A 25,069-nucleotide genomic window follows, 5' to 3' on the forward strand; every position below is an offset into this window, starting at 1 on the left:
CGTGGGTGGCTCACTGCCCTGCCGCAGCGTCATTTGGAGATGCTTTCTCGCCATATCCTCCTTTTCTCTCTTTCTTTCCCCCCGCTTTGTCGTTTGTCTGAGGCCATGCAAGAGGAAGAGATAACCCTACTCTGTCAGTTTAGGGAAAAAAACCATCGGGACCTTAACTTTGGCACAATAGCAGAATAAAGGAGGATTAATTGCCAGTGGCCAATATTACTGCCGTCAGATGTGCGTAACGCTTTAAAGTGTCCATAACACTTAGGAAAAAGTTCAGCAAAGGCTCAGTTGCGTGAGTCTTCTCGGATTCACCTGGATGTCTCGGTAATATACGCGGGTAGGTTCCCTCCTGCACATTAATCTGCATCGGTGAAATAGTCCCTGTTGGGGAGGATAATCTGACATTAGGAGTCTGTGTGAAGGAAAAAATTAAACTTTATATAACAAGCAGTGAGATGTCGCCGTCCGCCACCATGACACAGAAGCACGTCTCTAGGAAGTCCACTCTCCCTTACAGGCCCCATGAAACAGAAGCACATCTCTAGGAAGTCCACTCTCCCTTACAGGCCCCATGAAACAGAAGCACATCTCTAGGAAGTCCACTCTCCCTTACAGGCCCCATGAAACAGAAGCACATCTCTAGGAAGTCCACTCTCCCTTACAGGCCCCATGAAACAGAAGCACATCTCTAGGAAGTCCACTCTCCCTTACAGGCCCCATGAAACAGAAGCACATCTCTAGGAAGTCCACTCTCCCTTACAGGCCCCATGAAACAGAAGCACATCTCTAGGAAGTCCACTCTCCCTTACAGGCCCCATGAAACAGAAGCACATCTCTAGGAAGTCCACTCCCCCTTACAGACCCCATGAAACAGAAGCACATCTCTAGGACGTCCACTCTCCCTTACAGACCCCATGAAACAAGCACATCTCTAGGACATCCACTCCCCCTTACAGGCCCCATGAAACAGAAGCACGTCTCTAGGAAGTCCACTCTCCCTTACAGGCCCCATGAAACAGAAGCACATCTCTAGGAAGTCCACTCTCCCTTACAGGCCCCATGAAACAGAAGCACATCTCTAGGAAGTCCACTCTCCCTTACAGGCCCCATGAAACAGAAGCACATCTCTAGGAAGTCCACTCTCCCTTACAGGCCCCATGAAACAGAAGCACATCTCTAGGAAGTCCACTCTCCCTTACAGGCCCCATGAAACAGAAGCACATCTCTAGGAAGTCCACTCTCCCTTACAGGCCCCGTGAAACAGAAGCACATCTCTAGGAAGTCCACTCTCCCTTACAGGCCCCATGAAACATAAGCACATCTCTAGGAAGTCCACTCTCCCTTACAGGCCCCATGAAACAGAAGCACATCTCTAGGACGTCCACTCTCCCTTACAGGCCCCTTGAAACAGAAGCACATCTCTAGGACGTCCACTCTCCCTTACAGGCCCCTTGATCAGCCCTCATCGCCACTTTTCTGAAATTACTCTCGCGAGATATTTAATTTATTTAGTGGGCTCTATTATCTAAAACAGTATACGGTACCTTTTTTGAGAATGCAGGGTCAGCAAATCCCTGGAGAAGCTGGGGGTTAAGGGTCTTGCTCAGGGGAACATTGGTGACATCACTCCACCAACCCTGGGATTCGAACCGATCACAGGCACAGCCACCTAACCCAGTCGGCCACAAACTGCAGCCGTGAGCGAGGTTGCTTTTGACGTGTTGCCCAGAGTACCAGCTGCCCCATACACAGCACCACAGTCTACCGTTTTGTGCATCCACCTTAAATTGCGCTTCTCTGGATGATCCTACCCACTTTGCTATTTGACCACTCCCGAGCAGTCCATGTAGAGCAGTCCATGTAGATGGTATTTTTGAGGTTCAGGAAAGACCTCTTGGCGTCGTAGGTCAGAGGCAGACATCCTTATCTGGCATCGCATGTTATTGTAGAAGCTTATTGACCAAAGTGCAGCGTGAAGTTTGGGCTCGTGCTCCAGGGCAAAGCTGTACACTGGAATGGCATTGTCCTCTTCTATAAGCCGTGTGTGTGCGTGTACCTGGCGTGGACCGGGATCCCAGCCAGGGGTTTCCCCCCCCGCCTCATGCCTCGTGCTTCCTGGAATAGGCCAATCAGTTGTATTGTTTTTCTAGTGCTATAACTTCCTTTTAAAAGTATTGTTAAAGCAAAGAACAGTGATTTCCAGTTGCCTTGGTAAGCAGAGACGTTCCTAAACCGTCCGCAAGCTTCGAAGTCACAGCTCCTCACTGCCCCCATCTACCCTGTTCCGGAACTGCATGACCACGACTGCTCCTCTCTGCCCGCGGTTCTGATTGCTGCTGTTTTCCTGTCCCAGCTCCCGAAGGTGTCATGCCCCCCAAGGCTGTTGTGTACCCCACCTCTCTGTGGCTGTCCTGGGACCCTCCTCAAAAGGCCAATGGGATCATCACGGAATACCTGCTGTATAAGGACGGCTCCCTCATCTACCGGGGCGACAGCACTGAGTTCAACATCACAGGTGGGCGCCTCCTCCTCCTCCTCCTCCTCCTCGGCATAGTCACACGTGGGGGACCCCTGGGGGAGTGTTTGCCTGTCTGTCAGGCTGGGCTGCTGCAGACCCAAGGCTGTTGTCTCTGCGGCCCGTCTGACCAATACTGCAGGCTGTCTGCCTTCTCCTGTGTGTCTGTCTAATGTGTACGATCTGCTCTTGGTTATTTGCTTTTTTATTTACTTTTTTGGGGAGGGGATTTATTTTTATAATGCTGCTGGACAACAAAAATTCTGTGAAACTCTATGTTATATTAAACTGTTGTAGACATAACTTAATGTAAAGCAGTGTGAATTTTCGGCACAGTAAGTATTATAAGAGTGTAAAGAGAGTCTGCACACTTATCAGTGACTTTAATGTTAGATGCTGTGAAATTGGAAATATGTCACGATGAATCGTTGGTGATTTTTTTTAAGGAAACAATGCAGCAGAAACAAGAGAAATAGCATCATACGCTGTATGTCATATGAATTGTGGTTGGGGTAATTTTAGGGAAAACTATATAATATGGTTCCCTGTCCAGATCAGGTAGAGAGTCATGCTCCCTGATTGGATTTCTTAAAGAGCAGCAGGCCATGAATAGAGGAAGCAGGTGTTTTAGTATAAAGCACAATGCCATGCTGGTCTGTTGTAACATCACTGGAAATGGCCCAGTTCCCACAGGCTGCATTGTTTCAGCCTGGAGGTAGCCTGCTCAGGACTGCATATCAATCATCTGCCGACATCGTCAGACATCTCAATAACGGTCTGAAGGATTTAAATGCATCGTTTTTATGGGTCACTCAAAAAAAAAAAAACCTTTGTGGCAGTAACTATGATATAGGCTGGGCCACAGTGTTCTCTGTAGAAGCAGGGGGGAGTGCTTTGTGAGTTGAAAAAGTCTTAAATTGGCTTGCTCCCTTCCTATTTACAGTAGTAAAAAATATCTGTGATTGGTTGGCGGTTTCCCAGTGTTAGAGTGGGCCAAGCTTGTGACTGGGTGAGCCGACCCTTCATGATCCCCCAGTGTGGAGCCAGGCCTAGTTATGGGGATTTTCACTTTGCACACTTTGCCAAAAGCATATTTCACACAGTGTAAAAACAAAACTTCCTGTCGCCAGGGGTTCTTTGTTAAATTTAACCAGGTATAAAGCCTTACAGTCTGCAGATGCTGGAATGTGTGCCTGCTTTGCCCCCAGTCTCCACTGTATATTCTCTCTGATTTCCTCAGGCGGCCAAACAGCAGGCTGTTCATTAGATGTGGGTTGTCCTATCTGCCGAACGTGCGTTATGATATTGGACGGGCCGTGCCGACGGGATTCCCAGGCACACCTCCCTCAGGATGGCCCCCTCCCGGAGAACGCGGCTGGGAGCGGAGTGCGCCCCACCGTCAGCGTGCGGGGTGCAGCTGGGGCGCGCAGATAGCCGTCCTCTCTGCCTTTATCAACCGTTCATGCACGCTCCAGATTGACTTTTATGTGCTGCTTTAATTTGGTTCCCACTGGCTTCAGAAATGCGGGAAAGAGTCACAAACAATCACATGTGCTTAATCAGCCAAGTGTTTAGCCTGTTACCCTTTACTTTGATTACAGGACAGAAAAACCTTTACCCTCTGCAGTAATAAAAGTGAAAATACTATAAATAAATATGCACAAAGATAGTAGCACTTTGCCGAATGAGAATTTGGGCTTGTGCATTGTTTACTTTTTATACTATTCTTGTTTAGTTTTTCTCCTTTGCCAAAGTCTAGTTAGTCTGGGTCCGTTCTCTTCATCTGCATAGATGGTCCTGCTGTTGACCCCCACCTCTCATCTGACGGGTGGTGAGCTGTCACTCCAAGTGGCACTTATTTTGTCAGCTGAATAAGGTGTGTTTAAGCAGGGAAATCTGCAAACTGTGTTGTGGGCTGACCCTCCAGGACCCAAACTGGCGAACTCTGCTTTACGGAAATGTGAGATTTGTAGTCAGATCGGTTCAGTGGCTGCCGTTTTGTGGGTACTTAGAAGGTCCATGAGGGTGAAACAAGAAAGATAAAGTTCTTGTTTTATTGGTTAGTCTACGTCACATTCCTCACTTATGGTCATGGTTAATGACCGAAGGACAAGCAGCTGGGATGAGGTTTCTCCGCAGGATTGCTGGACTCGCTCTCCATCACAGAAAGATCTGGAGGGATCTCAGGATAGAGCTGCTGCTCCTTCAGATTGAGAGAAGTCAGCTGAGCTGGTTCAGGAATCTTATGCAGATACCGGCCAGTCAACTGGGCATGTCCTGCTGAGGCCTTGTGGAGGACCCAAGAGACACTGGAGAGGTTATATCTCGCAACTGGCCTGGCAGTGTCTAGGGACTGAGCTAGAATCTGTGGTCATGGAAAAAGTGGTCTGGTCTGATCAATCCACAATTCTACTACCATCAGCATCACTTAGAAAAAGCTTGGGTAGTTGAGATGAGATGTTTTCGGTTTATTTAGCTATGTTAAATGTGGATATTTTGTGCAATTTTCTGTAGAAAACATTGTAAATATTAATATAAATTTATCAGTGGATCTCCCCTGCCTGGTGTGCTCTCCTTTCCGGGAGAGGCTCCAGACCCACCTCAGCTGGATAAACCACTATGGAGGACATGACTTGATGAATGGATTTATTTGTTATACATATATTGCTGTTGAGTTGGCTTGAGTTCTCCCATAATTTTTCTTTATTTTTGAATGAGAGAGAAATTCTTTTTTTTTTTTTTTTGTGATGACTTCACTGATAGCCCAGAGCTCTTTAAACACTCATATATTTGTTTTGTCGAGGAGGAAAAGAAGTCAGATCAATTGAAATCTTACAGCTACAGCAGAAAATCAATGGGGGAAACAGGGCATCACTCCCTGCATATATTAAAAAAATATAGATATTCTGACAATGGTCAGTGGCCATCTATGCACTTGGATGTAATTTCTCATAACGCATCTCCAGGTAATTCTGGCCAATATAATCCTTAAGCCATTTATCATGATCCAGTTCTCTCCCTGTATTCAGTCAACAGGTGAAGTTGCATAAATAAGCTGAAATCACAGAACATGTTTTCTGCTATCATGATTTTCTGGGAATGCAGTTTTTGCATCTAGTTAATGCAATTGTTAAGTGCAGTATTTAGAGCAGAGTGTGGGCAGTCTTCATTATTACATCACATATCCACATATCCCCCCTACACATACATACATGCACATTTAATTCAGCAAGAATTCGGAAGCAAATGCATGTGAGTTAACGTTGGAGCCTCAAAGATGTTCACCACACCATGCCATAGGAGATTTTTCACCAGGGGCACCATGGACTTGCTGTCACTTCTCATCCAGCCAAAGAAACGGCATGTTCACCACTGGCTCCGAGATGATAAGGGCCCATATACAGACACAGCACAGTACCTCCTCCCCCCTTAGTTCCTGACTTTATATTCAAACCTAGAGATTTCAATTTCCTTCAGGATATCTAAGCTCAGCTTCGTAGCGGCCCCTGCTGTGATTTTGGATTCTTTTCCATCTCTTCCCCTCCATTCCTTGACAGTAAACTGCTTTCAAGATCTTCAAGGAGAAAGGCTCCTTCCCGTCAAGAATGCCCTTTGAAAGGCGCCATTCCCGGCGAGCGTCTGAGGCTCTAGCCTCTAAGTACAAATTATGAACAAATGAGCCCAGCGACGTGGAAGGCCTCGCGCGGCTGTTTCCCACCCCGTCAAAAGGATGCAGGCCCAGCGGGTGGTTGTTTATTGTAGCATCAACTCATCACCAAGAGTGGTGAGAGGTTAATATTGTCTTCTGTTTGCTCTCGCGCAGTCGACGCGAGAAGGCGGTCTTAAAGAACCGCCGAAGGCCTCCTTGGTGAAGCTGCCGTCGTGATCTTATGTTTTTAACTAGCTTAATTGATCGGCTCAAGGACATCTGGAATAACTTTTGGAGAGACTCATTCCTCCGGGAACTCGGGTTTCTTTGCCACTTAAAAACCGCATCCGTACCATTAAGACTGCCTCTGTCGCAACCGTCGGCGTAGGGTGGCTAAGCATGCTTTGGCGTCTTGGCTGCTGAATGTTCTAGTCTCAGTCCTTATTTGACATTTTGTTAAGCTCTTTTTTCAACTGAGTCATAGTGCACAGTCAGTAGATGAATTGTGTCCTCGGACATTTTTTTAGGCGGTGAGGTAAAACTTAATCGGTAAGAATATGTCTCTGTGGCATTTTAAAACGAAATTTATAGCAGTACGAACTGACTATCGACATATTATATAATACTGAAGGTTCCCGCCATTTCATAATAAAGTGGATAACGGCATGATTAACAGTAACATTAACAGTGCTTTTGAGAAATGTGAAATGTGAAAAATTAATTTATTAATTAGCACATCACCTACCTGTTTTTATGATATTTTATTCAGGAGTTTACCAAAGGTTAGAAATATCACAGGAGAAGATCTATGCCCCGAAACACGATCGAGCCCAGCCTCTGTCCACACGTGGAGCCAAGATTAATCACACTGACTGATGGTGATTTTGTGAGACAGCAATCCCTCTTTATAACATTTCTGATAAAATGACGAGCTGCTGAAATGAGGTCAGCTGTATAAATCTGAGCGCGTAAAGGCAGCTCGTATGGAGAACAGTAGCGAAACGTGGCTTTAAATGCCGGCGCAGAATCATTATTCAGGCACAGTTTAACGGCAACTCAGCAACAATCCAGCAACAGCAATTCACTAACAATTCACTAATGGAAATTCAATAACGATTCAGTCAGATGTAACAGGTAATGTGTTTTTTTAAAGTGCCTTTAGTTTCCAAGCCCCACAGTTCACTTATACATGGGTGCCACCCCAGTTGTTTCATAAGTGCTTATTTTATCGTACGGTTGATCGTATGGTTGATGTTGTGAAAAATGTGGATTTGTGTGAAATAGAAATCCTTCCATAGTGTGGTTGTGTGTGTTATTTTATATGTAGTATGTTTCTGTAGTATTTTACCCCGTATGTGTTATAGTTTGTTGTTCTGCCCTCTGAACGCTTATTTGAATCGTTATTTAACTTGGCAGAAATACAGCCCAGATCACCCCCCCCCCCCAGTCCATGGCTCACGGTGGCGTGTCTCGTCCTGTCTGCCTGGGCATCCTTCACAGGTCTGGAGGTGTACAGCCCCCACTGGCTACGCCTGACCGCCTGCACCTCCTCCGGCTGCTCCAACAGCTCCACGGTCACCCAGTTCACTGCCCAGACGCCTCCCGCTCACATGGACCCGCCCCTCCTCACGCCACTGGACTCCCGCAGCATCCACGTGCAGTGAGATTCACCCTCCTTGTTTCTCTCTCCTCATTTCCCATAAATCCCGGGTCTGCTCTGGCTGCGCAGCGGCGCGTTGCTCTCTCTGGGTGCCGTCACATCAGCCGGCAGCGGGGGGGTGCCTCTGCTGTGCCATCCTCAGCAGCTATCTGCAGATATATAGTAAGACGGTCAGATTTATTAAAGGACCTCCAGATAAGCTTTCTACATAAGCTTCACCACTCGTTTCATCATATCGTTTAGCGGACCTGTACTGTAAGGCATGAAGGTGTGTCGGTCTGCAGGATCTGAAGCCCTACAGTGAGCCGCTTTTATCACTGAGCTGAAACATGCCGCAGCGATCTGGTGTCGGATAAATGTATTTCCCTTAAAGTATTGTTTTGGTTATTTCATTATTCTGCTTTGATTATTGCAGTTGTTTTATATTGTATGTGGTGGCTCAACGGGGGGCAGCATAGCCTCACACCTCTAGTGAGGGGGGCTTGGATCCCATCCCACTATATGTTAGTTGATTTTTCTTCCTTCCACTTAGTTTTTGGTTGAAATTTCAGACTTTCATTCTGGTATGGTGTCCCTGGGCTTGCTCTTCAGTTTGTTAGCTATCTTGTCTGTCATATCAGCTGACCTTCTCTGAATCATGTCAACATGTGCAAGGAATCCCTACCCACCCGAGCTGGCCTCACTCACCAGGCTCGGTCCCACCCACCTCTGCACTGGCCCCACCCACCTCTGCACTGGCCCCACCCACTTCTGCACTGGCCCCACAAACCTCTGCACTTGCCCCGCCCACTTCTGCTCTGCCCCCACCCACCTCCATCCCCTTTGGCCCACATGTCCAGACAAACCCAGCTTCCCGTCCGCGCTCTTCACAGTCCATGTGAAAGCCATGGGGGACACACTCCCGTTAGCACTTGTCCGGTGCCACTTCAGAACAATGGTGGAACAGTGAGGACAGCGCGCCCTGCAGGCAGGAGGCGGGGGAAGGGCATCCATGTGACACAGGACCCCGCGTACGTCAGCACTTCGCTCGCGGTGGGGACAGGGCACATGGGGACACAAGGGGAATTCATATCAGTGCCGATACCTGCTTCACATCCACCCCAATGCAGGTCTTGTACCATTAAACCTAGTAATTTAAATGACCCCCCCCCCCCCCCCAACACACACACACCATTTTACTTTATAACTGTCTTCTGCCATCTTGTATAATGTAGCAACCACTCCATGCAGTCTTCATTCGATTAGGATAATACCCCCCCAGCCCACCTTGGTAAAACCCCAGCCTTGTTCTCCTGCGCATTAATGGAAGCCGGTGATCTCTGTAAGTCATTTATTAAAAAGATGTATATGACCCAATTTGTTCCATCACCGATTTTCATAACTTCATTATGTTTTCTTCATCTCCTAATGGTGCCCTTTTTCACGGAGCACTCCGGCATCTGTTCTCAAGCCCCTCTTATTTATTGTTCTCATCGGTGTGGGAGAAAACGGTTATTGCTTTATTTCCTGCAAATATTTCAATTTAAATACAGGGAGAGGCAGGCGGCAAGGGTTGTGCTTGCGGTGCTTTGATGTTATGGGTGATGTCTCCCCTTCTTGCCTCCCCCTCCTTTTTCCTGCGAGGGCCTAATTCTGGAAGCGGGGGCGTCCATGTGGTATTGCCTCGTTAGCAGAATCATAATAGCACGAGGTGAAAGGTCACAGAGGTTCGATATGGGATTTTTCTTAAAGAAGCGCCGCAATTTGCCCGTGAGTAAGGTGGCAGGATCCTGGACGGTGGGGGTGGATTTTGCGCGCCGATATTGCCGAAAGTGCCCTGCAGGTCCGTGCCCCCACGCCGCCTGTCTGTCACCTTCCTGCTTCAAAAACATGCCGAGGCTCTGCTAGCGGAGACAGGCTTCTTCTGGCATGTGCCTCCCCAAGGAGAGAAATTACAGAAATGGTGCTACACACTGTTACGGAGACAACTTACTGAGGACATTAGACTGATATTAGGCTGTAAAGCATTTCATCTACATTCTGTTACTGGGCAAGAAAAGTGGAATAACACCAAAGTGGAATTTAAATACAACTTCATGTTTCTTATACAGCATATATACAGTAGAAGCAATCTTATACTGAATATTGTATTAAAGACCTATAAAATATCTTAAATACAGAAGGAATGTTAAATGAAGGAGTTAACTATTAGTATTACTATGTATCTAATAAATATAATGTGCCTTTGTACACACACACACACACACTCATTCATCCATACATCATTTATTCTGTAATAGATTGGTATATTCACCTTTGTTATATTGTCATATGTTTGTATAATATTTAGTTATATGTATTTCTATTTGGAAGAAGATTCCCCCACAGGAATAGTAAAATGAAATCCGAAACCTGTATATATACATGTGATTATCATTTCTTAACCTTACATTATATACAGTAGGTTCTCTAACTTGCACTTTACCCTGTAGTTCAGAAGATAATTCAGTTTAGCTATTATCTAGCATTGACCATTATATTTTAAAAAGAGGTTAAATACTGCACATTAGCTACGTGGATTATCCTTTGAGTGAAGCACTTAATTTCATTTTTAACTTTCGGCGTTAAGCATAAATGCTGCGATGTGCATGCTTTGCTCGGAGTAAGGAAGCGAGTGATTTTCCAAGAGGACAGAGAGAGGTGTTTGGTTGCCGGTTCCTCTGTTCCCCCTCTCCTCTTTCCTCCCCATGGTCCTCTCACCTGGCCCGGCTCTCCTGGATCCTGCAGCAGATACTGTAGCGCCGTCCTCTGTGCTATATATAGCTGCCAGAAAAGTCATCTCACAAGAAGAGACAGTAACCTAACAGCCTTTCCTATTTCTGTCCGTGCCGCGCCACAAAAGAGACCCACCAGACCTGCGCTTCTCTTCTCTGGCACAGGTGGACAGCGCCTTCGGAGGCAAACGGGGTGCTGGAGTACTACGCCCTCTACGTGTCGACACCGGGAGTGGAGCCGCTAGTGGCATGTAACAGCTCCGAGCTCTTTGAGGACCACACTCTGTATGGCCTTGTCCCAGGCACTACCTACACCTTCCAGATAGCAGTACGTATGAAAATGATCTCTACTTGAAGCATCTGTCCTGCTCTACATTGACCATATGAATTTTGTACCTAGAATTAGCATAGGTCTGTATAAATTGAACGGTGCATTATAATTTAAAAAGTACATGAATTGTATTGTTTTGCAATTAGATTATTTAGGAAATGCCTTTGTCTCTAGTGGCATACAAGCAAAACAGCTAGTAAATCAGTATTTTTGTTGGTTTTCATATTTGATTTTATATTATTTATATTTTTCTTTATGTTTTCCTGTACTTTTTTAATTATTTAAATAAAAATTACTTGCATGTATTAGTTAGGAATTTATGTTTTAACTTGAAATAGATGTGGTTCAGGTAATATGGAGGAGGCAGTGACCTCTGACCTTTGACCCCTGATGCATGACTGTTTGTATAGGCATGCACAGGGGGTGGCTGCACTCTGAGCTCTCCCAGCGTGCAACATACAGACGAGAGCACCCCCGAGGATGTCCCCGCCCCCTCGGTCGTGTCCCTCTCCCCAGACTCCTTCAACGTCTCCTGGCCCCTCCCGTCGGCGCCCAACGGTGAGTGGGGTTAAGACCAGTTGCTGGAGAGGTCAATTCATATTCTAAATGGCGACTTGGGTACCGGTGCTTCATTTTTAATGGCGGTTTAGCACATAAAACCACGGCGGGCAGCAGCCCCTTTGCGCGGCGAGCGAGGATGGAGACACGTAAGGGGGGGGGACGTGAGCGAGTTGGAGTGTGGCTTAAAGTGGATAGAAAGTGCTCCCTTTTGACTGATGCTGTGAACTGCAACTGCTGTGCGGGCTGCGGCTTCGTTTGCCGAGCGTCACAGCCGACCGTGAAAGCGGGGCTCTGCTCCCTGTGCTGTGTTATCCGGAAGGGGACACTCAGGCTCGCTCCAAAAATGGGCTCCCTCCAGGCAGTAACGATAATATGGTATATGCCCCCCCACGCTAAACCGCTGTTTTCTCTCCATCATAGTTTATGTTTTTTATTTATACAAATCGGGTTGGAAAAAACCTTATAGAACAGGGGTTATTTTACAATAGTTGTTAGTCTGTGAAATAAAATATTGGTGTAATATATTAATAATTGTTACAGATTTTACTGGAATCTTACATGATTTCTATTATTTTTATTTTATTTGGATATTATTTTAACAGCACAACAAAACCACAGTTTTTTAGTTTTTAAACAAAGTAAGATATTTTAAACAAGTAGAAATATAAAATGTAATATTTCCACCATAAAACATTTTGAAGACAATTTATGCCCTTTTCTTTTTATTTGTTGTCTTTCATTAAAAACACATTTTAACATTTTCATTTTACTTGCTAACAAACACACGACTGTACAATTTGCTACTAATTTACTGAATAATACAAAAATTTTGGATGATCATGCATACATGTATACACCTCAAATTAAAAACCTCATAGACAATTTACTGCTGTTCACCAGGTAAAGACGCTACACATGCTTCATGAATCACGGCTCCCGCGGTCATGTGTTTACATGCTTGTAGCTTGGGTGGGGAGCACCTTGCCTTCATCTTTTTGGCTCCTTACTGGTGCATGCGTCACTTTCACTGATGATCTCTGTTAGCTAGTTATCGTGCAGACCCTCTACACCCCTTGGCATTGTTATTTCCAGTGCTATCATGGTGGATATTTAAACATTTACAGCAAAAACTAAAAACAGCATGCAGTAACTGCGTCTTGTGATTAACTTGTATTATTTGTAGCTTTTTCTCATTTTTTGTAGTTTTTTGTAGTATAAATTCCCATCGCATTCTCAGTGAGAGTAGTATAATCTTACAGTAGTTTGACGGTTCGTTTTTCTCATACCTTCTTGTGTTTGCGCATGGACAGAGCGTGGCTGTCTCCACAGCTGTTTTTGTACCTCAAATTGTTTTTTCTCTTCAGTCATGTGCTATAACCAAACCCCCCCCACCTCTCGGTCCGTCTTACCTAAATGCCCGAGCGCGGGCAGATAGCCCTGCCGATGGCACGCTTTTACACGGCGGCCTGATGTCCCGCTGCCTGCTCCGCCACCTGGCGTCTGTCCGCAGTCAGGCCGGCGTGCAGCGACTGCCTCACTTGTTCTCTCTCCTTTTTTTTTTTCTGATTACGAATTTAAGAGCTTCTTCTGTGCAGTTAGCAAGGGGGGTGCTTAGCTGTTATTCTCTCTGCTATACCTCCTGATCCCTTCCTTTCACTTTCAGCTTCACTGTTCCTATGTGGGGGGGCTGAGGGGAGGGGCATACTGAAGTTACAACTTTGTCCAGATGACAGTTCAGCACCGTCGCTGGAAAACTCTCTCCGTGTCACAAAATGCTTTTCATCGCCTCCATTGTAGTTTCCCGTGGTGAATCCTGCACTCACTTCTGCGCCTGCATAATTTCGGGATTCCTGACCCATCTTTGTAGAAGCCCCTGGACAAATTAGCAAAGTAGTACTCCATTCAGCATCTCATAAAACATGATTACCACATGCATCATATACAACATATATATATATGTATGTTTTTATGTCTCTCTGTGTGTATCTGTGTGCATCTGCTTATGTCTGTGTGTGGCCTTGTTTGTCTGTGTGCATCTTCATATGTTTACGTGTTCGTGTCTGCATCTACTTTGTCTGTGTGTGTGTTTGTGTGCGTCAGCTTATGTCTGTGTGTATGCATGTGTGTCTGTGTGACTCTACTTATGTCTGTGTGTATGCATGTGTGTCTGTGACTCTACTTATGTCTGTGTGTATGCATGTGTGTCTGTGTGACTCTACTTATGTCTGTGTGTATGCATGTGTGTCTCTGTGACTCTACTTATGTCTGTGTGTATGCATGTGTGTCTCTGTGACTCTACGTATGTCTGTGTGTATGCATGTGTGTCTGTGACTCTACTTATGTCTGTGTGTATGCATGTGTGTCTGTGTGACTCTACTTATGTCTGTGTGTATGCATGTGTGTCTGTGACTCTACTTATGTCTGTGTGTATGCATGTGTGTCTGTGTGACTCTACTTATGTCTGTGTGTATGCATGTGTGTCTGTGACTCTACTTATGTCTGTGTTTGTCCATATCACCACGCAGGTGTGATCACCGGCTACAGGCTGTGGATGGACGGGCTGCTGGTGCAGGACTCGCTGTCCCAGCACTTCTGGGTGGGGAACCTGTCCGCCTGGAACCTGCACAGCTTCCGCGTGCAGGCCTGCACCGCTGAAGGCTGCGCCTTGGGGCCCCCGGTGAGCGGCAGTGGTGGCGGCGCATTTGCATTATGCTAATGGCCCCGGTGTCAGATGGCAGCCAACATCATAAAGCTGATCGATTCGCTCCGTTCAATAGAGCCCCTTCTGCTCGTGCTTGACATTTGGTATAAATGCCACTCAGGGCTGGTTACGGCTTTGATGGGCCACATCTGGGCACTTTTCCAATATGTGCGCAATATTTAGTGGAAAAGCGCGGTGGGGGCGGGGTTTTCGCGACCTGCAGACGCAGCAGAAGTCGGGCCGGACAGGAGGGTCCCGGACGCTGGGGTTCAGCTGCTCCGAGTTGACAAGCTGACCAAAAAAAAAACTGTTTCCCACTTTTGGCAGATGGCAGGAGAAAAGCAACGTCGAAAAGTGCGTATGCTATCGTTCTGGGGAATATTATGAATATGTTTTTGTTAAAATCATTTTTTTTTTTCCTCGTCAGCATATACCAATGTGAAAAGCACAATGCCCATTATTCATATTCAAATAAAATAGATTCATCGTCCTTAACTATATACTTCTCATACAAATTGATCATATACAATTTATTTCTCAGATCTATTTTTTCTGAATTTATAATAATTTCCCTTTCTGAATAGCTAATTTTCACAGTGATGGACATGCTGTGAAAGGTCAGCTGAGCCCGTGTGTGTAATGAATTATATTAGCACAACTAAACTTTTAAAAATGTGTGAAGCTCTTGGGTTGTTTTCAGTTTGCTGACTGGATAATAATAGCTGTATGTGATTAGCGGTTTTGACATGTCCACGCTTTACCGCTAATGTCTGCGTTATTCCAGCTACGTGCTTAATGTTTTTATTGTATGGACGTCTTGCTACATTGAGAGTAAAAGTGTTGACTTGGGGCCTTGGAAGAACAGCATTACGGAAGCTGCTGGGCTGCTCTGTGTATCATGGTCAGCATGTTATCATGGTTAGTGGCCCCTGGGCTATTTGAGTTGTCAGAGACCCCCCTATTGTTTTCTATAATGGTAATAGTTGTTGGCCAGGAGAGGGGTTACGTTTCATTTATCGAGGTTAGTTGAGGGCCCGTCTTTGTAGAAGCCCCTGGGCTTGAGCCTGGGTAAGCCCGTATATTAAAGTGGCCCTGCTGGTCAGACATAGACACCTTCAGGGCCTTATGGTCACAGAAAAAGCAAGTGCCTTCGGCTGAGTGTGAAGCCCTTGTCGTCTTTGCCAGGTGGAGATGCGCACACTGGAGGCGGCCCCCGTTGGCCCCGTGGCCCTGGAGATCCATGCAGAGGGGCCACGGTTGGCGAGAGCCAGGTGGACGGGCCCGGCCAGGCCCAATGGGAACCTGACCTACGCTGTGCTGTTTAAGGGGATTTTCTACCAGGACTCCGGTAAATACATATGGTGTGGCTCGACACTGTAACACCAGGGTACCGCCAGCTGCTCTCATGCTCTCAGCCTCTTTACTGCTGTGCTGCCTGTGCTCGTTCTCGAGCAACAGGCTAATGACCCATAAATTATACTAATCTGTCTGCATTTTGGTAAATAGATTCTTAGCTCAGGTAACAGGTAGCAAGGCAGTCTGTTTATGGTATACCAAAATGAGCAGTCAGCTTATGGTATACCTAAATGTGCAGTCAGCTTTTAGTATACGTAAATGAGCAGTCTGCTTATGGTGTACCTAAATGAGCAGTCTGCTTACGGTATACCTAAATGAGCTGAGCAGTCTGCTTACAGTATACCTAAATGAGCAGTCTGCTTACGGTGTACCTAAATTAGCAGTCTGCTTACGGTATACCTAAATGAGCAGTCTGCTTATGGTGTACCTAAATGAGCAGTCTGCTTACGGTGTACCTAAATGAGCAGTCTGCTTACGGTATACCTAAATGAGCAGTCTGCTTATGGTGTACCTAAATGAGCAGTCTGCTTACGGTGTACCTAAATGAGCAGTCTGCTTACGGTATACCTAAATGAGCAGTCTGCTTATGGTTTACCTAAATGAGCAGTCTGCTTATGGTTTACCTAAATGAACAGTCTGCTTATGATGTACCTAAATGAACAGTCTGCTTATGATGTACCTAAATGAATCGTATACAGAGTTAAATTGTTCAGTATGAAAACCAAGTAGTAACTAAAACCTCCAAGCAAAAACATAATCCTGTGTGTGTGTGTGTGTGTGTGTGTGTGTGTATTTACATAGATCTCATTTGGGGACCAAAATGTCCCAAAAGTGTGGTAAAACCTGAAACATCCTTAGTTTTGGGGACATTTCTCAGGTCCCCATTTGGATAACCACGATATAATAAAAATCTGTGAATACAATCAAAATGTCAAAAGTCATTTTCTTTGGTTGCTTATGGTTAAGGTTAGGCTGGGTGGTTAAGGGTGTCGTGATTGGGATTACAGACATAGAAATGAATGGAAATTCCCCATTTAGGTAGGTATGCCAACCGATTTCCCCACTATGTGATTAAAAACGTGTGTTTAAAACAGTGTCGCCTTCGGGTGGCGCCCTCTCAGTGTGAACACTGTCCGTGGGATAGCAGCCACAGCCCTCATTGTTACTTACGGGGCAACGTGTCGACGGCGCGGTGCTGCTTCAGACGGGGCCTGTGGTTGGCTGGCCCTTCCCCTTCCCGCTGAAGTGGCTCCTGGGCCACAGCCAAAGCCCCCCCACCCGACCCCTCCCCCTACCTAGCCCTTTCTGGTCAACCTCCAGTGGCGCGGAGATGAAAGGACGGACTCGCACCCCTTTGTGTCAGCGTTTTCCTTTTGTCTGCCAGGCCAATATAATAGATTGTCCCTCTTCATTAAAGAGGAGTCCATCAGCGCAAAGCTGATCGTTCTGGGCCCAGTAGCCTGGCAGCGGTGTCACCGCATTGCATGCGATTCCGGTGCCCCCGCTGGCATGCTGGCACGCAGCGCAATGCCCGTAAACCTCACGGTTTCCCAGACGATGCGGGCGAAGCTTCATTTACGTAGCCTGACGACACAGCCGTTTACATCTGCCCCCCCCCCCCCCGCTATTGCTGACATGTTTATCCCTGGACTCTACTAACACTTCTTTATACCCAATGTCACTGCGGCTTGATATATCCTGTCAGGAAACCCACGGCTGTCATCTGGCAGTGTGAACCTTCTATTTTACACGCTGCTGCCGGAGATACGCAAACATTAGGAGATTTAGAATCACACAGCTCTGAAACACTGGATATACCCGCTGATGTGCAAGTATTACATTCCGTGCGCACCCGTCCATTTGCGGTACACGCCTGTGCTTCGTTCAGCGGGACCCCCTTCCCCCTCCGCCATGTCCGAGGCACCCCTACTACAGGAGACTTGAAAGTAGCTTTCCGGCAAGTAGGGAGAGCAGCTTATGGACTCAAGATTGTAATCTCGGCGTACAAGCAGATGGAAGTGACCCCTAGCAAAGACTGGCAACGTCCCCGGCTCATAGAGCAAGGGCTTTGATGTATTCTTCTGAGGAGCACTGGTAAGATTATGAGGTGCAGGGGATTGATTTGAGAGAGTACAACCAAAAAAAAAAAAACCTGCTTGCAGACCATTTGAAAGAAAAGCTTTTTTTTTTTTTTTCTTTCAGGTTTGCTGTTCTGCATTTGTTGGTTATGATTGTTTTTTTCCTCTCTGGATCACGGTGTAAGTGTGTAATCTGTATTCTGCCAGAGTATAATATTGCAATGTGTGTTTGAATGATGCACATTTTTTTTTTCTTTTTTCTTAAAGCCTATGTCCCATCCTACCCCACCCCCATAGTAACACTCAATAACACGTCAGATGAGCACCGGCTCACGGTCACTCCGCTCCTATTTTTGCATTCATGTGTTTCCATGCCTTTGTAAGTTTGAGTGTGTGCATAAGTATGTGCACTCCATGTTTCTGCGTGTTGTACGTGTGTATGCTATATGACTGTATAAGGCCCAGGGTGCTCTCTCCAGTCAGGGCCCATCCTCCTCCCCAGCCCCCCAACCATCCCCCCCCCGGCCGGGAAATGAATTCAGTTCCGGGCAGAATTTGCTCCCTGCTCACTCTCCTCTGCTCTGAGAAGTTTACTGATTTCTCCCAGCGGATTCCTGGGGAATTTATCGGCTTGTGGCTGGCAGTCACAGATTAAGGTAAATGTCGATCAGTAATGACCCTCTACATGTTAGTATTGCAGTAAAGCCAGGCTTTTATGTCAAAGATATCGGAGGGGGAGCTATTACACATGACAGGGGTGATCAAGGGACTCCGGACCAAGGCAAGCATTATTAAATATTGACTAGTTCTGTGATTTATGTAGAGCTGCAGGAAAAAAGGGACTTTTTAAGCATTATATATTCTTCAGGCCTGAAAACTGCACATTTGTCTTATGCTGGGAGTAAGGAGAAGCGCGTCTGCGTGTCTTTACTGACGGCAAAAACGGGGAATAATATTGGTTTAAAAAAAAAAGAGAGCGAGTCCGTTGGCTTTATCATGCAATATGGTTTTAAATCTGCGGCTAGGGGAAACGGATGAGGTGTAATGGCAGGACTTACAGAAATCAGCCAAGCTGAGGGCAGAGGGGCAGGGTGGGAACGATTCGTCAGGGGGGTGCTGAAGACGCAGATAAATTAATTAAAGTTTCTTTACTTTTTCTTGAACCTGTAAAATGTTTCCGGACCCTTTAAACACTGACAGTAGTAATGTATGTAATATGTATATCGAGTTATGGGGCTGCGGTACGCTGGTGAATGAGGAATGGATTTTGATGTGCTTTTAGTCTATCCTGACACTTCATGCCTATTGATTTCTTTATGGTGCCACATTTCAGCCCGTTAGATGGCCTGGGGGGATGGGGGGGGGGGGGGGGTTGGACTTTCACTGGCACTTTCCTTCCCCCTTTTTCCCATTGGTGCTCGTCGCCCCGAGACGCAAGGTGAGAACTTAAGGAAATTAATTTCCTTTTAATTTGCAAGCAGCTCCATATTTCCTGCGGTCGATTGCATTACTGTAAAGTGCTGGCAGATCCCCCCCCCCCTACTACCACCACTCCCCACCCTAGTTAATGCACTACAGGCACATGGAGGCTGGACAGAATAAGGTACAGCTGCAGTTATGTTTTTTAAGAAGGTAGCAGCAGGGAGAGGTGCATGCACCCAGGCATTTGAATGATAAAATCCAATGCTTTGATAATAAGTTGTGCAGAATATGCTGTACGGTATTTTAAAGCAAATTATATTGTGCTTTTCAGGTCTATTTTTGTATGAACTTGAACCCTTGCTGTTAAGATGTACATTTTTTGTTTAAACTTTAAGTAGTGAGCACATTGCCGATCTGCTAAAGTTCCAGCCTGAACTGCGATCAGCACATCCATTCTTATTATATTTAAATGTTCTTTTTTAGCGCGGTGCATCGCGTTGCCACGGTGTGCTGTGTCCAAATCAGTGAAGTGCCAGAGAGAGACAATCACTCACATTTTTGGATTAAGGGTTTGGCTGGATGCACTGGACTCGGGGGCCTCTGGGAGTTCGTGACGGCCATGTAGCCCCACAGAGGGAGCACAGCATCGAAATGCTGAATTCTAGACACTTTGGTGCATATTTTTATACCATAACTCTTCAGTTACCCTGCAACTCAGTGAACTGAAGCCTCCTGCTGTTATGGCCAGTATCTGGGGATTCTTGTTTAAATTTTAGGGTCTTGTAAATGGGGGTGGTGGGCTTAGTGGGTTTGAGTCCTGTGCCTGTGATCAGAAGGTCACTGGTTCAAATCCCCGGGTCAGCAGAGTGACTTTACCGTTGGGCCCCTAAGCAAGGCCCTTAACTCCCAGTTACATCAGAGACTATCCTTAACTCCCAGTTACACCAGAGACTATCCTTAACTCCCAGTTACATCAGAGACTATCCTTAACTCCCAGTTACATCAGAGACTATCCTTAACTCCCAGTTACATCAGAGACTATCCTTAACTCCCAGTTACATCAGAGACTATCCTTAACTCCCAGTTACATCAGAGACTATCCTTAACTCCCAGTTACATCAGAGACTATCCTTAACTCCCAGTTACATCAGAGACTATCCTTGACTCCCAGTTACATCAGAGACTATCCTTAACTCCCAGTTACATCAGAGACTATCCTTAACTCCCAGTTACATCAGAGACTATCCAACCATACTTTCTCAATAGTACTCAATTTCACTTTGAATAAAAGTGCCTGCTAAATAAAAACATGTGTTTTTATATCAAATCCCACATCTAATCTCAATTCTGCTATGAACTACAGGTGATTTTACTGATTTTGTTTTGCATTGTCCCTGCAGCAGAGAACTCTTCAGTGGTAGAAGACACGCGAACTCTGCATACCAGCACTGAAGCCGGCTGCTGGTCGACTATCGTCGGCCTGCTCCCTTTCTCCAGCTACACTGTGTGGGTGAATGCCAGCAATAGTCAGGGCTGGGTGGTCAGTCCTCCCATTGCCATCACACTGCCCCCTGGAGGTGAGTACTAGAAATATGTTCTTTTTTTTATTTATTCAAATGATCAGTACTGTTGCAACAGAAAACATGTGAACAAAGACCTTTTATCCATCATCCTCCTAAATATGTTATGGTTTTCTGAGTCATTATGGACTGCCAGTGGGTACACATTAGACATCTGGTGTTCGAAAGGGAGAGATGTCTAGTTGTTTAAAACCAGTGGCATTTAATTATTTTTCGTTTGTGACAATTGAAGATAAGGTCTCCTTTTTAACGAGTTTATTACTGTACTAAGGACCCACTTTTTACACTGTTAAATTGTTGTTGATTTTAATTATGACTCTTATGATTCAGAAATGTTCAGTTTTATGACCCTCCCCTGCAAATGAAAAGTAACAACTCATTGGTTAAATAGGCTTTGGTCTGTGCTTCCTTTTACTTAATGGTGTGAAAACTTATTAAGCTGATTTACACGCGGAATGGCGTCGGGCAGCGCGTGCCGCACACCCGGGTATGTGTGTGTTTAAGGAGAAGGTCAATTAGCCGTGCGGGTTATAAAAAGGCAATCTTCAGTGTTTGGTCTTGAGAGGAGCACGTCGAGGTGTTGCGATACGGGCCGCCTCACGCGGCGGGGAATACTGTAGATGTGTCATCAGGTGTCTTCGACATGTGTGTGGCTCATACAAGTGGGTCTGCCTATGATCGGAAGGTTTCAGGTTCGAATCCCATCTTCGGCAAAATAGTCAGGTGTCCATTGACCTTTGAGCAAGGTCCTTAATCCCCCTAAAATGCTACAGGGACGACAGATTAATGGCCGACACTGGGCTCAGACCTCAGGCTTCATTTTTAACTCTGCATATGTCTAAAAGCAGAGCATGATGGGATATGTGAAAAGAAGCATTTCAGTGTGCCTGTGCTCATACTTGTGCAAATGGAAAATAATTTTATTTCACACTTCAAGTTCTGATTCACAAGAATATGAAGGGCTGATATTACTGCTACTGTTAGTAGTATCCATGTAGTATTAGTAGTGGCATACATGTAGCCATTGCTGTTTGCACATAGGGGGAGTAGAGTGGGCTTTGTGACCACTTACTAGTTATGGTTTAGAACACATTAACTTGCTTCACTTGTTATGGTGTCTGTGCCGTTTCCAGAAACACCGCACCTTTATTATATGCTGTAAGTGTCCTTTGATCACTGTGCCACCCAATCACATATAAGCATTGTTCAGTCAACCAGCTTTCCTGTACATACAGTACATAAAAATCCATTGATCCTCCATAACTGCTCATCCAGTACAGAGTTGCAGTGAGCGCAAGGCAGGGAAACCCCAGAGTGAGATGTCAGTACGTCATGGAACACACACTCACCGACTCACAACAAAAGACTGTTTTTAATGCAATTTAGAGGCACCGTTATAGGCTGGATGCACTGGCCCCTGGTACCCGTCGGGTAACGTGAATACACACTGGGTAATCCCCACATGTAAACATGCTCTTAGCAAATAGCATTGTTGTTTATATTTGTACCAAGACTTGAAAAAGCATTAATGAAACAATGCCTATTAAGTGAAAGCTTCTTATGAGGACAGGCTGAGAATAATTTGTAAAAGCCAGTTCCAACGGGAGACCTACACAGAAAAAGGTTCTCTAGTTGGCAAAATTATTTAAAGAAGAATGAATAAAACTCACTGACAGAATTGTAACTTTAAAGTAACTCATAAAAAAATATATTTTTTTAATTTGCTGTGTTACAACAAAACTATCCTCCAGTAAAGCTTTGCTGAAAACATTGACACCAGTGTTTGCTTTTATCGTACCTGCCTTATTTTTTGTCCAGGTACTTATGTGGAAAATGTATTTATCCTGCATCAAACATGCTTGTCAAATATGTGTTGAAGTTCTGCATTGAAACTCTACTGAGAATCCCCCTCTACGTACTGTGGTCAGAAATTGTGGGTTCAGAGGCCATCAGTGCCAGGAATTGAACTTTATGGCAGAAGCTTTATCTTATGTACTGCATCTTGATCTCTTGTTTCCATGGTTGTCTTTTGGACTAGGCAGCCCAGTGTGTTCGTGCAGGTAAACGAGTGTGGGCTCTGGGGTGTTCTGGTGTGCTAGCCCCCGTTAGCTTCATTAGCTAGCTGCACAGACTGAACCAGCACAGCCCTGCTTATAAGCGGAGGTGTGACTGTCCATCTGTTTTCTTACTCGACTGGTGTAATATGACTCTTCCACCCATCATATACTTTGATCGGTCACATTGAAATAACTCAAGAAAACACAAGGATGAGTACAGTGTCTGTTTTGATCCATATAGCCATTTTAAGGCCTTTGTGTTTTGGATGAAGACTTGAGGGTGTTTATTTGTCCATGACAGCTTTAATATGTCAGGTCCCATCTGGGTGTGTAATTGCATGTGTCTTCTATTGGCAAAACAAATGTATTGACAAAAAACATCTTCCTTGACACATATATCATTTTGTTTAGTTGTCAATGAAATGCCCTTCACTAGTAGCAGAGAAAGCAGCAATAAATCTTTGATGCAAGTATCATGCTGAGTAAAACTCTATAAGAGTTGATCTTGCACCAGATAATCCCATCTTAACACCAGCCGGTTAACATGGTCTGGGCTTAACTATTCTCTTAATGAAACTCCTTCTACTGTAATGTGTAGTGTAGCTAGGAAAACGTATGCCTTTCAGAGATCAATGGAAATCAAAAATGCAGTTCTTAAAACTCACTAAATCTTTTCATTGCATCACAGTTATGGAAGCTGGGTGGATGAATGGATGGAGTTATTAAAACTGCCTTTAAAGAAAGGACAAAAGTCCCCACCCTGTTATTCCCTGCATTGTACCAATAGCTTCCAGGATAGACATCAGACCCCTGTGACCCTGCATAGAACGAGCAGATATAGAAAACGTATGAATTGCTGGTGTTTTTGGTGCGTAAAGTCAAGGTAATACAATGTTAGCAGTGTCCAGCTTGCAATGAAACTAAGGCCCAATCCCAATTCTATTTTAAACCCCTTTGCCTACCCCTCACCCCTTCCCCTTGCCCCTTGAAATGAAGTGGAAAGGGGTAGGGTTAAAAAATTTCCCCTAAGAAATGGGACACCACTACTACACTGTTATACGTCATCATCCATTGTCACTACCTCCTAACGTTACGTCAGAGGACATGCTCCGATGTTTATCACAAGTTCCAAGATGTCGCCGTCAGCATCGTAGCATGTAAAGATTACTCACTCCCAAAGTTTTTTTGCGCCGTATTTGGACTTTAAAAACAGATGTTCGTTTTCACCTCGAAAACGTATGAGCCTTCGGGTTTCCTCAGCTGTCCCTATACAGAATATAATTTACAAAAATGTTGTCATGTTGCAATAAGTACGAATAGTGTAAGCACCGTTCATTTACAGTACATGTACACATATGGCCGTAAGCAAAACAAAACAACGCGTTACAACATGCAGTCAGTTACCGGGTAACGTTATATGACATAAAAATATATTTCCTAATATTGTGCAATCAGTGCTATCCGCAAGCAAACTTTAGCGATTTTTTTTCAAACGTTTCTTTACAGAACATCACCGTAAACACAAACACAAGATTGATGGTAATATACATGTAATGAAAAAATGTCATAAAAATCCTTATTAATGGCAAAAATTACTTAACATTTATGGGTCAGCTTGCTCGAGTGGGCAGCCATGTTGTAAATTTCTCTTAGCCCTTCGTTTGAAGTGAGGTCCCGAAAAATCTTCGTTTCGAGGGCTATCTAGCCCTTCCCCTTACCCCTACCCCTCCAATCAAAAGAGAATTGAGACACCCCTACCCCTACACGTGAACGCGCCAAACGGAGGGGTAGGGGTAAGTGTAGGGGTAAGGGGTAGAATTGGGATTGGGCCTTAATGTCCACAATATTGAATGTTGTGAATATTGACCAAAGCCTTAATACTGAAGTTATTTAAGAGCAAGTCTGTGCTGTAGCACAAATTTATGTAAGTTAGTTAACTTAAGTTACTCCCATAAACTATACAGTTTTATTAGTGTGTAAAAGTTTTGGAATTTGGAATGAAGAATCGGCTAAGCAACTAATAACAGAAATAAACAGGAAACAAGATTGCTTTATAGAATAGCTGCCAGTAGTATCTAGCAGTAATATTTCCATTATCTTTCCATCCATATGTAATTGAATGGACTCTCATTGCTTTACTTCAGAAATATGCAGGATTCATAAGCTCATATGACTAATCAGTAAGCGGTCCACCCGCTGACTCCTCGTTTGCACGGGCGTGGTGTGCGTATAAGCAGACGGTTAACATGCCGTGCCACTGTTTCCCAGAATACACCTGACTGTTTTATTAGACGAATCTGTATAGATTGCTGATTGATTAGGGGGAGCGGGCCATGACTCTGCATGTCGTTAAATGATGGAGCTGAGCAGGAAAGATGCTGTTACATATTAATGATTATCCGGCAA

General features: G+C 45.1%; 1 protein-coding gene across 13 annotated transcripts in view; it reads left to right on the forward strand.

Annotated features, from left to right (window-relative positions):
• Positions 1–25,069, forward strand: part of ush2a (Usher syndrome 2A (autosomal recessive, mild)) — a 199,405-nt gene that overhangs the window by 74,814 nt on the left and 99,522 nt on the right. For all 13 annotated transcript variants that reach the window (XR_011982524.1, XM_072699000.1, XM_072698989.1 and 10 more), the window contains 7 exons: positions 2,354–2,515; positions 7,665–7,824; positions 10,743–10,905; positions 11,319–11,466; positions 13,995–14,146; positions 15,356–15,518; positions 20,427–20,603. Coding sequence is in view for 12 of the 13 variants with exons in the window: in XM_072699000.1 (XP_072555101.1) it covers positions 2,354–2,515; positions 7,665–7,824; positions 10,743–10,905; positions 11,319–11,466; positions 13,995–14,146; positions 15,356–15,518; positions 20,427–20,603 (1,125 nt within the window). In the remaining variant the exon portion in view is untranslated. The remainder of the gene's footprint in view (positions 1–2,353; positions 2,516–7,664; positions 7,825–10,742; positions 10,906–11,318; positions 11,467–13,994; positions 14,147–15,355; positions 15,519–20,426; positions 20,604–25,069) is intronic.

This window comes from Paramormyrops kingsleyae, chromosome 14, assembly GCF_048594095.1.
Source record: "Paramormyrops kingsleyae isolate MSU_618 chromosome 14, PKINGS_0.4, whole genome shotgun sequence".
Lineage (NCBI taxonomy): Eukaryota > Metazoa > Chordata > Actinopteri > Osteoglossiformes > Mormyridae > Paramormyrops > Paramormyrops kingsleyae.